This window comes from Austrofundulus limnaeus, unplaced genomic scaffold (assembly GCF_001266775.1).
Source record: "Austrofundulus limnaeus strain Quisiro unplaced genomic scaffold, Austrofundulus_limnaeus-1.0 Scaffold84, whole genome shotgun sequence".
Taxonomy (NCBI): Eukaryota; Metazoa; Chordata; class Actinopteri; order Cyprinodontiformes; family Rivulidae; genus Austrofundulus; species Austrofundulus limnaeus.
The window spans coordinates 1,009,094-1,026,506 of NW_013952486.1; the positions used below are offsets into that span (position 1 = coordinate 1,009,094).

At 37.6% G+C, this 17,413-nt stretch overlaps 1 protein-coding gene across 1 annotated transcript in view; it reads right to left on the reverse strand.

Annotated features, from left to right (window-relative positions):
* LOC106519891 (methylenetetrahydrofolate dehydrogenase (NADP+ dependent) 2 like) overlaps window positions 1–12,985 on the reverse strand; it is a 14,590-nt gene extending 1,605 nt beyond the window's left edge. Inside the window, exons 1-6 of the mRNA XM_014011742.1 lie at window positions 12,831–12,985; window positions 9,732–9,916; window positions 9,432–9,554; window positions 9,122–9,274; window positions 6,498–6,605; window positions 1,425–1,517 (exon numbers count right to left, since the gene is read on the reverse strand). Of these exons, the coding sequence (XP_013867196.1) occupies window positions 1,425–1,517; window positions 6,498–6,605; window positions 9,122–9,274; window positions 9,432–9,554; window positions 9,732–9,916; window positions 12,831–12,964 (796 nt within the window). The 5' untranslated portion in view covers window positions 12,965–12,985. The remainder of the gene's footprint in view (window positions 1–1,424; window positions 1,518–6,497; window positions 6,606–9,121; window positions 9,275–9,431; window positions 9,555–9,731; window positions 9,917–12,830) is intronic.
* Window positions 12,986–17,413: the final 4,428 nt, after the last annotated feature.

Below are 17,413 nucleotides of genomic sequence, written 5' to 3' on the forward strand. Positions count from 1 at the left end.
AAAAAAAAAAGTCTAGCTCCGCCCCTGGTTAGAAGGTTTAGCAACCACAGTGATATGGCTGCACAATATATTGCAAATATATTGTCATCGCAATATCAGTGTGTGCAATATTCATATAGCAAAGTACTGCTTGCAGTGCAATAATTGTTGACTAATGTATTTAAAGAGTTTTGAAGTTGCATTTTTCATGCTAATGCAATATTTAGTCAGTAGGATAGAGTCTCACGGCAACAAAAGCTCACACCAGACACAAATGACATTGCCAAAAGTGATAAAGGTCACATAAAGTAGGAAGTACAGATTAGAAAGTGAGGACAGAAAAGAAAGAAAAGACATATTGCACCTTATATTGTCAWCGTAAGATTTTCTAATATCGTGCAGCCCTACACCGTGACCACATTCACTAACAAATCAAATGTTTTTGTTCTCACTGCAGTGATGCGTAGCTTTTTTACTCAATTTCTAAAGGAAAACTACAACAATCACTACTGGAGCTTGAAAGACTGACGAGTATGCATAAAAAAAACAAGATGCCATTTTGTAAACTTGGCACCAAAAAAAAGAAAAAAAAACAGTTTATGTTTGGTTGACTTTTTGTTGTTTTAACCGCATTTCTAGGAAATAAATCTCACAACATTGGAAAGTGTTTATTTCACAGTAAATGGTGCGTGCAACATTTATAGAAATTTGCATTTGTGAGTTGAGCGACAGAGTTGATTTGGTGGCACCGAGTTCTCGGGTGTTCAGGCACCTGGGACCATGGACCCSCATAGCGTCTGCTTAAAAATCAGACAAGCATGAACTTCCTTACCTTTTAGTTTAGAAAGTGGCTAAAAGGATTCACTAAACTGACCCTCGTTAGTCAAAGCACATCTCATGCACAGTAAAGACACAGGAAATCATAAAACCAACAACCCCACACTTAAATACCACCGGAGTAAGATTTCATCATGAAGAGAAAGGCAGTTTTATCCAGATGAAAGATCAAACCGGCACCACCATCATCGTGTTGCAACATGGTTTGTCACAGTTTCACATTCCAGCTCCTCCAGACAGTCACTGCTCAGCGAGAAATGTTGGAAACCCAAGCCAAGACTCAGGAAAGGTCACACAAAACCTACATGGATATGTCCCAAAAACACCTCTTTAAGTAAAAGTCTTCATTTCCTCCTTTTACTTAACCCATAACAATCCCTGTCTTTACCAGTTACAAGATTTCACAACAGTAGTTACAAGAAATTTAATTAAGATATTTTAGACTCAACATAAAGCATTAACAGCTGCCATTAAAGCTGCATGATTTGTATTTGTTATAAAGCTTTAAACAATCTCTAATGAACTTTTGTTGCATTTTATTTATTGCTAATCACCTTAACTGTCAGGTTCAGCGCTACAGCTAAATGTTTTGATGTTTTCTTATTTACCTGCAGCTGCAATAACAATATCAGCCAGGTTGGTCAGCTCCTTCAGCTGTTCCCTCGGTGTACACCTGTGGGCGATGGTCACTGTGGCGTCACCTGACGGGCAAAAAGCAGGAAGTTGTTTGGATTACTTTATCCATTTATGTGTTTGTGTATATCAAGTGCAGCAGAGGTTCGTGTTGAATCAAACTTATTTTTTCACAAACAAAAAGTTTCTGTGGCTTTAAAAACCTTCATTCTTACTCTGAGTGAACCAGTCTCTTCTACTGKTTGTACAAAAACCAGAGGGTTAAAATGTCAGTGTTAAACCTTTCAGAGACAATTTAACTCAACCTAGTGTAATTTTGTATTTTTTAACACTTGCTGAGTAAACTGACACCCAGTGTTGGTGTTAATTCACAGTGTTGATTTCCTCAGTGTTGTCTCAACACTGGACAGTGTTTCATAAGCTCCACCCACTGTTAAGTCCTTTATAACACTTAAAAGTTTTGTTATATAACACCATGCAGTGTTGAAAAAAGCATTCTGAAAAGCCCCGCCCTCTTCCACCTCATGTCGGACAGCAAGGAATGCTGGGTAATCTTGTAGAAATGATGTGTTTGAATGTTTATGACTATTAAAGAAGTTCATGAGAGTAAAAATTTGTTGCTCTAGTTGTTTTGTTCAGTTTTATCATTTGATCAAGTTTAAGTTTGTGTTATTGGCCATAAATCGACACCATGAGTGAGAGGTACTTCCTGGTGTGGGAAGGACGACTCTTTACACTTATCCTGAAACTACTGTGTAATGTTAATGCTACACCAAAAAGAGTTGATCTTGACTCTAAAGTGTTAAACTTACTTTCAAATTTGCTGTGTAAGGACACCTCATAGTGTCTGTTTTACCCCCTCTACACAGCAAAAGAGTAAATGATCAACAAATKAACACTCATAGGRGGTATATGAACCTCCAGTGTTAACCATCAATAACTCAATGCAGTGTTGAAAAGCATGAGAATCAGAGTTAATTTGTCACCACAATGGAGTACCTTATTAACGCTGATTAGAATCATAATTACTCTCATCAGAGTTATTGGACTTGAAGTGTTAAGTTTTATTAACACTGTACAGTATTRATCAGTGTTAATTTTTAACTCTGTTAAGAGTTAAATTGTCCTCTGAAAATTTAACACTATGGAAATAGTTAAACTGACACCAATTCAGATAAAGACAAATAGACTCAGAYACAGTGTTAAATTCAACTCTTTAAGTGTTGATTTAACACTGCAAAATTTACTGTGAACTCCACTCATTAGATTTTCTGCATTTTTTAAGAAAAAAAGTGACAGTCAATCCTTCTAAAATTCATATTTCCACATAAAGGTACAAAATGATGTCGTCACTTGAAAAACTTTAACAGAAACAAAAAAAGGCAGTGTAAGGTAAGAGGTAACACTCATTACCTCACTGAGTCAAGTCACACAGGTGTAAAACAAGATAAAAAGGATCACAGAAAGGCATGTTTAAACAAAAAGAACAAAACGGAAGGAAGGGCGAGTTTGAGCACGTCAAACCTCTGGGGGTTACATACCTCTGGAAGTGTCTCTCCGTGTGACATGGATTTGTGGTGACAGAAATTGGTTTTTTGAAAAACACTGTGGGAACATGTCCTTTGTGTGTCATGAAAACAGATGGTTCAGTTTGCCTCAGCTTTTTATCACCCACTGCTGAAAGTCAAAAGTGCTTTTTGTGTGTCTGTTAGCAAAATATCTCATGAACCACCTGGCAAATCTATGATTTTTTTGATGAAGTAATCACTGGGTTTACATCTACAACTGACTCACTTTTTGAATCTAACAAACTGAAGATGAGCCCCACAGCAAAGCCGTCTTAGCGAACAGAAAACTAGAGATAAGTTCATCAGTTTCACAGTGACTGGGCTCAAATTTGGTGTGGTAGTAGCTGTGACTCATTCACGTGAATTCTGAGCATGACATCTACTAGAAAGTGGGCATAACTTTATTTTCAAGGTTTGAGCAAAATGGCTGTAACTCACCATTTCTCAACATAAGACAATCTTAGGCGTTCAAGTCTCTTGGGGTTTTTGTTCATGAGTGAGGGAAGACTGGAGCGTGAGATTGGCAGATGGATTGGTGTAGCTACTGCAGTAGCGCGGACTCTGTACCATCTGTTGTGAAGAGGGAGCTGAGCTGTAAGGTAAAGCTCTCTGTTTACAGATCAGTCTATGTTCCTACCCTCATCTATCGCCAAGAAATTTGGATAGTAACCGAAAGAACAAGATCGGGGGTATGGGTGGTTAAAATTTGTTTTCTTTGCAAGGCAGCTGGACTCTCCCTTAGAGATAGGGTGACAAGTTCGGCTATCCAAGAGAAACTCAGAGTAGAGCTGCTGCTCCTCCACATTGAGAGAAGCCAGTTGAGGTGGTTCGGGCATGCACAACTGGGAGGAGACCCCGGGGGAAGACCTAGGACACAATGGCGAGACTATGTCTCATGAGAAGGCCTTGGATTTCCCAAAGAAGAGCTGGAAGAGGTAGCTGGGGAAAGAGGGGTCTGGGCCTGTTGCTCCCACAACTCAACTTGGAATAAGTGGGACATAATGGAAGTATGGAAGATAATCTTAAACTAAATCTCTGGTATAAAGGCGGTGGGTGAAATGCATACTTGATGCACAACACTGTTTTGAAAACCGTGTTATTCCCCTTGACAATGAAGTAATAATTTGTGTTGGTTTATTATGGTGAAATCCCAGTAAACAGACACTGTAAGAAGAGACTGTGTGTTACACTTTATTCTAACAGCATGCCATGGCTGTGTCTCAGTTGGCCGCATTTGTCAGCCGCTTAGGTCACTACCCCGCACCGTAAGCTGTACAAATTTGTGAGCGCCTACTCATGCAGCCGACAAAACCTTCAAAACGTCGGCTGCATCTGAGGATTCTACGCAGCCATCAGTATCCCAGAATTCATGGCGCTGTCAGCAAATTAAACAGAGAAACAAAGACGGCTAAGGTTTTTTTATTTTATTTTCCGGCAGACTTTTTTTTATGAGAGACTTTGGAAATTTATCACGGACTGAACTGTGTAATTTAAACAACTGAGCTGAAGAGACTTTTGCTGCATTGAGATGTTTAATAAAATGCAGTTACAAGTACTGATACTGGAGCTAAACCCAAATTATTAATGCTTTTTATTTACTTGTAACTTGTGATATAAAACTATCACCATATTAACAAGGTAGAGCGTGGTCATGCAAACGTCTTCCGTAGACTAGAACGTCTCATTTCACAACCGTTTATGCAGCCGACACGAGCGGCCTACGGCCCACGTAGACTGTGGCCAACGTCGGCCGCGGTCTACGTTGATTGCAACCCATGAATCGAGACACAGCCAGAGTGTGCATTTGAAGGGATTTTGGTGAGTAAATTAACTTGTGAATGAAATCTGTCTATATATATCTCATCAGGCCCACTTCGCTAACATCCACACCAACATACTGATGGATTTATTAGAGGAAAAGTGTCTTACAAAACACAGCCTAGGACTAAACCAGTTTTTTTTTTTTTTGGACTGGCAAAAAACTGCTGCTGCGCTAAATTCTTTCCAGTTTTCAAAAACAACACCGATGAGTCTTTAGGCCATTTGAAATTTGATGTGGTTCATTTTTAATCCCAAAATGACCTCATTAAATGCCATGTGTAGGTGTACAATCAAAATCCCCAGGTAATACTGTATTTCTAAATTATAAGGCTTCCAACACCTGCTATGTCTTTTGTGACAACATGTTAAAAAAACTCAAATGCATGTATTAATTTCAAAAAAGGACCCTCTAAAATTGATCTCACATGTTCAAAAGGGAGACACATATTGACGAAAGGGATAAATGTAAAAACGCCCACACTAACTGCTGGGTGTTTCATCAGGCGAGGCAAGAAAAAAAACAACAGAAACTCGTGTTTGAAGCTTCCAACTGGAATTTTACTTACTGCTTCATTAAAAAGTGGTGGCACCGCATAAACAAGTTCCTGAGAAGACGAGGAGTTGCCAGAAACCAGCGATACTCAACGAAGCCAGACACAACTCCCATAACGGACAGCGAGCTGAATAAACCTGAAAAGCTTTCCTTGATTACTCGGCAGAGTTAGAAAAAGAAAATGTTGACCTGCAACCACTTTTTAATCTTTATGTGTTTGTTGTTGCTGAGACTTTAAGCCACGAGAGCAGAAGTTTTGCCAAAACACACACATTAGAATAAACAAAGACAAGTGAAAGCATTGTCTGACAAGTGACAATGATAAAATTATCTACTATGAGTACTATCTAAAAATATGAATTTAAAGTTTAAAACTTGGTAGTTTTAAAACAAATTCTTTGGCTGAACTCAAGAGTCAAACCTGATGGTTTAATAAATAGCTAACAAGCCAAGACAGGAGGATTTCCACACATTTTGTCTTCTCTTCTTCATTCTTGGGCTGATTTTCTTAGAAAGGGTGGGATTTTTTTTTTAAAGAATTGATGAGCCAACTGGTTATGAAATTCAAACCTATGATGAAGATTTAAAGGTGATTTTCTGTTAACTTTTTGTATCCTCTTGTGCGAAACAGCAAGAGATTTTCACACGTGGCTTTTTGTGAAATCTATCTATTTAATCTGTAACGTTTATGAACTTTACCACAGAAAATACTGCATGTCATGTTGCCTAACCCAACTAGAAAATAGCTTTTGAAATCAAATTCTTTTTTCCAACACTCACAAACGGTTGACCTGTTTCTCACAATGCCACAAGTTTCACCCTGTGCGATTTGTCACACTCCCTTTTCCTTTTTCTTACCCAACAACTTTGGTTTTTTTTCCCCTTTCTTTGTTGGGATAAGGCGAGGACACGTTAAAGTCTAAATGAATCAGTCATTGTTAAAAGAATCTCTAAGAATCAAATGTTTCTTTGGAGAATCCAGGATGGTGTAATGTTCATTTCCTTGTATAAATCATCTTTTTTTTCTGATGCTACATGACTTTGATCAGTGGAAAGGACAGGAAAAAAAAAGGACGACACGTGCACACGCTAATACTCTGACTTACCTCCGGGGCGTTCATGGTTGCGATCGGTATGCAGCAACATTGCTATGGGCATTCCAACATTTTTGGAGCGACCGGCAACCAGCACATTCTTTCCCACAGTCTCAATACCTGCAAAAACAAAATAACTACAATAAAAATATCATTTTCAGTGGCAATTTATCATTTCACTTTTTAAAAAGGTATACTTGTTTRACTGTACACAAGTTTTTTTCTTTATATTCAAACCTAAATTGAACGTTTCCAACCAGTCTGAGCAAATATTTTAGTGCAGACTTTTAAAGAACACTTCTGAATCAATCACTTCTACAGATGTGTGTAATGATTTTGACGGTGTAACACAAAGCCTGGATAGTGTATTAGCACAACTTTGGTGCAGGTAAATAACGGTTTTACTGCAAATCCGCAGCGTAGCATGTCCAAAACACTGAGTCAATCAACTTCTGCAGTTCTTCTTCCAATAACTCAACACATAATTTAAAAATAAAATAAAATAAAATGCTTGAACACTGAGTAGAAAATTGCAAAAATTGCTTTTGTTGATAAAAACTAAAAACAGCCATCTTGTTTTCACATAGTCTACACTTATTATAAACCAAATAATGATCAGTTTAGCACTTCATTAAATAGCTTAATGCTCCTTCCTGCTTTCTGGTGGTCTTATCTCAACTATCTGGCATTGAGGACCGTTTAATCAGAACTATGCTAGTTTTTGGTTTTATTTTTAAACTCCTACCAGCATCTCTCTCTTTACAATAATTACTTAAACTGAACTTTCTTGGTCAGCAGCCAGCTTTTATTTCCTGYCATGGTGACAGACAACATCATCCCCTTTTGGGTTTTGTCGGTGAGTCACCATCCCCAGTCAAAACTGTCAATTACAACCTGTAGTATTTATAAATACTACAGGTAACACCAGAATTCAAACCGACATCGAGCCATCACAAAGAAAAGTGCTATCTTGAAAATGTACGCTGACTATTTTGGGAAATTATTATTATAAGACCAGATTAATGAACTGTAAGCCTTGATTATAGTTACTGCCTTTGTTTGTTTTTTTTTGTTTGTTTGTTTTTTTTTGTTTGTTTTTGTTTTTTTGTTTGTTTTTTAGAAAATTCACATCCTTTTTTCCACATCCTTTCAGAGCTGTGAGGTTCCCAGTTTTGGAAAGTCACAGAGGAATTGTTTTAGTAAGGTTACAAAACAGGATCAGTTAAATTAAGCAATATAAAGAGAGGTTTTTCATTGTATCATGATTGCATAAGCACTAAAAAAAATCCACAATTAGCAAAAGTTTACCCCATGTAACAAGACACAAGCTCAGAGTTACACAACTGTTAGAACAATGTCAGTGTTTGCAAAACACATTTCTCTACTTTAGGCACCAACGGATCTCATAAGGTTTCATAATGACTGCATAACGATGGAATCGAACCTCAGGCTCTCTTGTTGGAGGACTGATCTAACCRCTGATCCACAGGTGCTCAAAATCACTTTATGATGTAACATCTGTTCAGGGATGGATTTCGCATGCTGAGAAATTCATCCCATGATGCCTTGCAATCAAAGCTGTGGACTTTGATTAAATCTTATGAGCAAAACCAGCTTAACAGTATTTGTGAGCCATCATATCGAAATGAGGATTAAGTCAAATTTGGTCAAAATGACCTAATTACATTTTCAGATTCTTGGCTTTAAAAGCTACATTTTGATAACTGGATCATTCTGATGTCATCATTAAATCCATATATATAACTTAATTTGTCTTGTTGCTTACAATAATACATAAATATTTGGTCTGAATCCTAATTTTACATCCTTTTAATGAGGAATTTTTGATGTCCTTATAAAGAGGAAACCTCAATTTATATTTGAATATTGAGATTTCCCAGCTAAAAAGAAACAAAACTTTGCTAGCTCACAGGGAAAATCTCAAAATTTTAAGGCATTTTTCCTCAAAATCAGTTTTTTGTTGCTACTGCTCAAAAAAGTGCTTCAAATTTTTGTTTTATGATTAAATTTCAGACAGTTCATTCAAATGATACATTAATAAGGCTTTTATTCATTATATTTTGACAAAATGCAATTTTTGTTAACATTTTCGTCAAAACACTATATTTGCCTATTTCTCCATAAACCACTTTTGGACTTAATCCTCATTTCAATATGATGGGGTCACATTTGTCCTCATAACTATTTGGTGATCTCAGTAGTAGGAAAAACAGGAACGTACTTCACTCAATTTTATTTTATTTTATTTTTTATTTTTTGCTAGGGCACATGATAAAAAATAAACATGCTCATCAGTCTATAGTATATGTTGTGTTTTTTATTGTTCTTCCTGTATACCTCACTTGTACTTCCCATGAAGAAAATAAAAGTATTAAGTGTTTTAGGTACAGTATAATTGTTACAAGTGTTCCACTTTTTCAAAAGATATTGTGTGGCTGTGCAAACTGTATGAAGTGTTAAGAAAAAAGGCTGCTCTGTTTTCTAAATCGTGCCAAAGAAATTGTAAAAATTTGTAATTGTCCTCTTTGTCTGCTCTCTACTGCCCTCTACAGGATAATTTCCTCATAACAACTATAGAGCTGAGAGACACAGATATGTAAGATTTGCTCGTCTACCTGCTCTTTTGATGATCTCCCAGACAGCTGCTGGTGTTGCCGGTACCATTGACCTCTGACCCAGGCACAACTTCCCAATATTCACAATATGAAAGCCATCAACATCCTTCTCTGGAGCGATGGCGTTACATACTGCTCGCTCATTGATGTGATCTAAAGAAAGAATGGATGCCATATCAGGCATTATGGATACATTTTCATACAGAATGAGGATCTATACAATAAAAACAAAACAAAAAAAAAACCATTGTGATGTTTTCTGAAAAAGATTGCAGAGAAATCTAATCTACATCAAGGTACGTGTGTTCACCTGGGAGTGGCAGCTGCACCAAAAGGCCACTGACCCTCCAGTCACGGTTCATTTTGTCAATAAGCTCCAACAACTCCTCCTGAGACACGGAGCTCGGCCGAATCACTGTGTCACTGGAAATACCTGTAAAGTAAACCCACGTCACACAACTACACATTGAACAAAACATTGTGTATGTTCAATTGTAGCCACGGGCATCAGTATGACATTAAAATGCACCATATTTGCTTAAAAATATGTGTTTATCTACAGTTATTTGATTTGTAGTGTTTAGAAAGGCACACACTGCTCGTATCTGACCCAGGATGCTGGCTGCCCGGGTCTTGTTCCTGACATAGGTTCGACTGGCCGGGTCGTCTCCCACTAAGACCACTCCGAGGTGGGGTCTCAGGTTACCCTGAGCCACCAGGTCCTCCACATCGCGCTGGATTTCTCTGTGAAGCTGTCGGGCCAACTCCGTTCCCGAAATCACCACAGCTGTATGCCTGGAGTTCAACATAAAGTTTGTCACCCGGGTCACCTTGGTCACACAAAACAGGTAAACCAGGTACATTTCTGTCACCAACAGATGGCTCCAAACGCTCTTTATTGTGTCAGCGATTACTTTCTGAAAGTTTCATTAAAATCCATCCAGCAGTTTATGAGATATTAACAGACACAGGTGACTAATAGTTAATGGCAAAGTTTAAAACAAAAATGTTGCACAACCTCTTAACACCCAGACTGTGTTGGTGATGAATCAGCTACTTTCACACTGTTAGCAATAGCTAATGAGTTCTAGCTATTATATATATGTGCTATATGTGATATATATGCTTTTAATGCAAGTACGTGTGTTGAAAATTTAATGGTTAATTAACTATAGTTGCTTTAGTGTTAGCTACTTTCTATTCTGTATAAATGTACTAGATAACACAGATCTATGTTGATTTAGCCTTTTAATACATTCAGCATCAGCTAACCATTTGCTGTGTCAAGTTTTGAGTTGACTTTAAGTTAAGCCTTTTGCTACTTTTTTGCTAGATTTGACAACTTTTAGCTTTTATCAGGTGTTTAGCTACTCTTTGCTTTTTCACTAGTGGTTTGCAAATTTTGATTTCAGCCTTTTATTACAGTTAGCATTTAGCTACAGCGGGTAAAATAAGTATTGAACACGTCACCATTTTTCTCAGTAAATATATTACTAGRGGTGCTAATGACATGAAATTTTCACCAGATGTTGGTAACAACCCAAGTGATTCATACATACAAAGAAATCAAACCATAAATGTCCAGAAATGAAGTTATTTGTAATAATGTGGAATGGCACAGGGAAAAGTAATGAACACACTTACTGAAATTTATCTAATACTTTGTACAAAAGCCTTTGTTGTCAATGACAGCTTCAAGACGCCTCCTGWATGGAGAAACTAGTGGCATGCATTGCTCAGGTGTGATTTTGGCCCATTCTTCCACACAAACAGTCTTCAAATCTTGAAGGTTTCGTGGACCTCTTCTATGAACTCTGATCTTTAGTTCTTTCCATAGATTTTCTGTTGGATTCAGGTCAGGTGATTGGCTGGGCCATTCCAGCAGCTTTAGTTTCTTTCTCTGAAACCAACTGAGAGTTTCCTTGGCTTTGTGTTTGGGCTCATTGTCTTGCTGAAATGTCCAGCCACGTTTCATCTTCATCATCCTGGTAGATGGAAGCAGATTTTTATCAAGAATGTCTCTGTACATTTTTCCATCCATCCTTCCTTCAATTATTTGAAGTTTGCCAGTACCATATGCTGAAAAACAGCCCCACACCATGATGTTCCCACCTCCAAACTTCACTGTTGGTATGGTGTTTTTGGGCTGATGTGCAGTGCCATTTGACCTTCAAACATGATGTGTATTCTGGCATCCAAACAGTTCAATGTTGGTCTCATCTGACCAGACTATATTCTCCCAGTATTACACAGGCTTGTTTAAATGTTGTGCAACAAACTTTAAAGGAGCTTCAACATGCTGTTTCTTCAGCAGTGGAGTCTTGYGTGGTGAGCGTGCATACAGGCCATGGTGGTTCAGTGCATTACTTATTGTTTTCTTTGAAACAAACGTACCTGCTAATTCCAGGTCTTTCTGAAGCTCTCCACAAGTGGTCCTTGGCTCTTGGACAACTCTTCTGATAATTCTTTTCACTCCTCTGTCAGAAATCTTGTGAGGAGCACCTGGTCGTGGTCGGTTTATGGTGAAATAATGTTCTTTCCACTTCTGAATTATGGCCCCAACAGTGCTCACTGGAACCTTCAGAAGTTTAGACATTCTTCTGTAACCGATGCCATCATTATGCTTTGCAACACTAAGGTTGTGAAGGTCTTGAGAGAGCTCTTTACTTTTACCCATCATCAGATGGTTCTTGTGTGATACCTGGCCATCATTTGGGACTGAACCAGCTGATATTAACTTGCACTGACAAGTGCCAGGCTTGCTTTCTAATTACTGAGAGAGTTCAGCTGGTGTCTTGGCTTTCCATGCCTTTTTACACCTCCCTTTCTTCATGTGTTCAATACTTTTTCCCTGTGCCATTCCACATTATTACAAATAACTTCATTTCTGGACATTTATGGTTTGATTTCTTTGTATGTATGGATCACTTGGGTTGTTACCGACATCTGGTGAAAATTTCATGTCATTAGCACCTCTAGTAATATATTTACTGAGAAAAATGGTGACGTGTTCAATACTTATTTTACCCGCTGTATCTGCTTTAGATTTTAACTACTGGTAGATTTTTTGATAGCCTACTTTGATGCTTATTTATTTATTTATTTATTTTAAAAATTTCAAATTTTGGTTTATAGCTAGCCTTTTGCTACATATAGCTTTTAATTACTTTTTTGCTAGTTTTAGTGAGTGTTGTTTTATTCAACAAAATCTTCAATTTTGACAGAAAAATTAATTTCTCTAGTTTCCTTTTTAAAGTGTTCTTGATTTGAATACGTTATGTATTAATTTTTAAGCTACATACTGCTATTAATATTTATGTAACAAGTAGTGACAAGCTCATCTAGCTAAAGCCAGATGCTAATACAGCACCGGTGTTGTGCTGAAAAATGCACCCTACCATAACTGAGGTTTATATGAGCCTAGTGGCATCTTCAGCCGTTTCCCATCCTTCTCAAGCATAACACGAATGCCGTGTTCTCCCAAGGAGCTACAACCTTAGTAAGTTCGATGAGTTATGCTTCTGACACACTGGGTAACCTTCATATCGCCCAGTGACCGTTCAACCGGCGCGCTCTACCGGGTACATTAACCTGCCATCAARCGCCATCCTCCGTCACGTGACACTACGTCCTGCCGGTGCCTGAAACGTCTTCTCATCTGTCACCGCTGTTAAATTGAAAGTGGACAGTGGACGCAGTGCCTTTTTACCTTGTCGCTGAGTGATGTAGATGTCTTCTTTGACTCTCGAATTTTCTGTGCATCCGCAGTTTGGCGCGGCAGCAGTGATAGTGTGCGGTCAGCGGGCTGCAAATCCTGAAGGAGGAGCGTAGAGGTGCCGCCATATTCGTGTGCTTGACGTACGGCGTGTGAACGTCCTGCGCGTGCGTGTGCGTCGCTGCAGCTGGGATGTAGTGAAATGTGCGTTTTTGCTCATGAGATAAAGAAGTGATAACTTATGTAAAATGACTGAAATTGAAATAAATAAATAAATAATATATATATATACACATATATATAATAAAGTTGCATAATACAGCTCTAACAAATGTAATGTACATAACCTAAACTCAAAACGTGCATAATTTTACAGAAAGAGTTTGTTTCATAGTTTGGCACAAGATAATGTTGCCACAAAAGAGTGTTAGAGCAGTGCAAACTTTTTTCCAGACCCACGAAATAATAGTTGCAGAAACTTGTGACCTCAGATATTACTGGTTTACTGGTTGGTAAGCAAACTTTTCTAATAACTATGTTAAATATAGATATAATATTAATATAGACAAACCTAATAACTATGATACTACTTTTATTAATGTAATACTTTTTTGCATATTAGTGAAATATTCTAACAATTTATTTGCATTTAAACTGATGTCTGGAAATCACCTGGTGACCCCCACTTTATGTTTCATGACCCAGACTTTGGGAATTACTGTATGCAAGCATCGCTCACACTCATTTATCTTTCTTTTGCTTCGTTTCTGCTTCTTTTCATTGTGGCAGTAGTGCTGGAGTCTGTAATCATAACAGAAATAAAGTGAAAACATTGCTGATTCTAAGATCAAGTCGACATTTTCAAACTGATGTTTCATGACCCAAATGTTTCTGACCTCAGTTCTGACGCCCAGTCATCTGAAAGAAATGTAAAAATGTGATATTATTTTTTAAAACATGCAGACTAGTGTTTTACACGCGTTAAGACAATGTTGACGTGTGTCCTGACTGATCTGGTCATAAACAGCTTTAAGTATTAGCCAGCATCTGTGCTGTTTGTTTTAGAAAGTACATTTTTTTYCCAGGAAACGCGCGAGCAGAAAAACATCCTGGTGGTAGCGTTGCTGCTTGTCTGTGAGTCACATCAGGTCAGAGAGTTGTCCATCAGGGAGGGTCAGGAGGAATTACTAAATGTATGTTGTTAAATGACCTGAACCACCTCTGAATGCGGCCTTCAGGGAACTGGGTTTGAAATGTGTTCACAGCTTTGCTTTGAGATGTTTGCAAATATACRTATCAGCCAGGTTGCATGTTATCTTGTTTACGGTAAATAAGAAGGTCCAGCCAGCAGCTTCTTACATAACATTAAGTTCCCATGAAGTAGCTAAAGCCTCACATGCTCAAAAAATATTTTCAACTATTCTGAGAAAATGGCTAGCAATTCTTGCTGCCCCCTTTTACCCTAATATATTCAAATCAATCAAAAATACCAGACCAGCAGACTAGTTGCAGCAATTGGAGGAAAGGACAAAGTTGAAGTCCTTCAGAGCGCTCAAGAGATTCACGAAGGAAAAGACAAAATACTTAGAAGGCCTTCATTTCCATATTTTTTCTCTTTTCAGCAAGTTACAGTAAAGTCAGCCTTGAAATTTTGCATAGTATTGCTAAAAAAATCAAAGAGACTGACATCCATCCATTCATTTTCATCACAGGAATCAAGAGTTTTGAAATGTTGCCACAAGATGGCAGTAAACACTTGGCTTAAATAACTGCATTTTTAAAGAAGAGGAAAATCTGCTTTGACTGTCCAATCATGTTACAGGTCCAATGTATGAAAACGACTGAGCAAATGATCAATACAGAAGTGACAACAGAAAATGGCAGTCTCTTAAAGCTATACGATTTACACCAACATACGAATGTTTTCTAAGGAAAAACAATGTAAAGAAAACGACTTGTCTGAATCAAAGTAAAAATGAACACAGATGGCAAATAACAAGAAAATACATTTGTACTGTGCAACCATATGTCCTATAAATTACAAAGGCCTAAAATTAAAATGAAGTTGATGGTGCCTTTTGGCTTTTAGAATAAAAATTTCGACTCAATTATTGTTCATGTCCAGCCTCGTATTTAAGTACATCAAAGATGGAACATTTTTCTATTACTATGTTTTAAAAAGTAGAACCATAGTAATAATAATAGGATGAAACTTCTTGACCCAAGGACACTGTGTTATAACAAAGAAAGTATGAAAAATAAATCACAGGAAATGTATTTTTTGTTGTTTTTCTTTGCCAAAACCAGAGGACGTCTAATACCTACATACCTGCCTACCTATCTACTTTCTGGGCCAAGTGGACACAAGTGATTCTTTTTAATCACCTAAAAAAGTTGAAAATATTTATACAATTTTTACACAGATCAGACATCAAAATACAGATATTATAATACTTATATCATAAATAAATGTAAAAACTGATTGAGTCAACATACTGATGCATAATAGAGCGTTAGTATAAAGCGATAACAAGTTTGTGTTTTCATTTTGTTGTGTATGGAAGCGATTAAGTAACAAAACCCTAATTAAAATGGATTAATAGAAATGCTGTTTCATTTTCAACATGTACCTGAATTTTTTGACTCATAAATAAAATTATAAATACATAATCCAAAAAACAATCAGTTTCTGTACAGCGAGTGAGCTGTACAGAAAAGCAACACCATGGGAACATAACAACACAGCTCGCACAAGTGTTCCTTGTGCAACCGGATTGTGTCATGCTGGTGTTAAAAAGTGAAAAAAGATGGAAAGTTAAAACTATAAAGCATTGTGCAAGGACTGTAGGGGRAAAAAACATTTGTATTCTAGAAGTTTAAAAGTTTTCTTCATTCATTTATTTGTGTACAACACTTGGCACCAATGACACTGGTAAAAATGTGTATTTTAACATTGTTTTTAGTTGTATGAAAACAACTTGTTGGCACAATGATTATAAGATATATGACGTATTCAGAGTAAAGGTTTGTTTAAGTGGTGGGAGTGTATTTAGAAACTGTGAGAAAGCGTTCACCCTTCAGCCAGGCCTGCCTGAACATGAGACATTATCCCAGCGTGACGAAATCTAATCTGAGACTCATGTTCTGTTTGCAGATCCATAGGTTACTGTATGTAGCGCTCAACTGTCTGCTTCAAAACGACACTTTTTTTGTTGTAGACTTAATGGTAAAAACAGACTAGCTTTTATGATAGGAACCCAGTGAAAGGAAAACAAAAACAAAGCCGATCAATTTCCTGTACCTGTGATGTAGATGTGATATTTGTTGTCTGGCTGTTGGAGGAGTGATCTGAGGCCCAGGAAGCTGATTCATGAACAGCTTCCATATACGTACGCCCAACAAAATACTATAATTTCTTCTGCTTTTGTCCTCCACTTTTCTCGCTTTTAAGCACAGGCTGTAATGGTCAGGTACAAGGACTGGAAAGAAAATGAGTAAACAAGCAGTTGAAGTCCAAAGAAAAAAAACCTTTGAATAATGYATCAAGATGACTTTAAAAGATAACTGAAGTGAATATAAAGGGCGACAAATAAAACAGTGCGTTGTTAGAGGTGTTTGTAAAGAAGGCTGATCAGTTACGACTCTTGGGCAAAGCTGAACAGAGAGTCAAAAGAACGTCTTGTCCCACCCTGATAGTAACTTAATAGATTCAAGTCTCTACAAGACCCATAAAATAAAAGGTTGTTTTGTTTAAATTCAAACTGAACAATGACACCACGTGAGTCAAAGGGTTCATTAAGATTTTAAGTGTTTTATTCCTGCATTATCCAACTTTAAACCTACTTTAAAGAAACAAAAAATATGTCAATCAATTCAAAATATAGGAAAAAAATCACAAGTCATCTCAAGACATCTGGAAAAACATTCTCAGTCAATAAAAGTTATCTATTGTAGGAAGCCAGCAGGTTATGTTGAATATTCACCTCATCGCTATCTCCCATCCTGAGCAGCACGATGGTGAAAGTGGGAAGGAATGACCCCATTTTAACAGGAAGAAACCCCCCAGAAGAACGGGGCTCAGGATGGGTGGCAGTCTTCTTCAACTGGCTGGGGTTAGAGAGGACAGGAAGTGGCGCAGACAGACACAGAATGACTGAGATGTAATTTCTAAAGGAGGAAAGACAAAGAAAAGCATGATAATGATGGAAATAATTATAAATACAAACACACAGAGTGAGTAAAGAAATGTGGTCAGTTTGTCCTCACTGGCAGAACTAAGGGATGGCTGAGGAAACCCAGACCAGAAAATAAACCCAGAAAATAAACGTCTCAGTTTCTCCGAAACACCCGCATGCGACATTTATTTTCTAAACATGATGTCCCAGTAGCTTTCAAACCCCAAAACACTTTACGGCATAGGCTGGTTCACCCCAAAGATCCGGTGCCCCGGCACAAACAGAGCAATATTGTATATGCTGTTAAGTGCCAGGAGGACTGCGACCAGTTATACATCGGGGAAACAAAGCAGCCACTGTTCAAAAGAATGTCCCAACACAGACGAGCTACATCTAATGGCC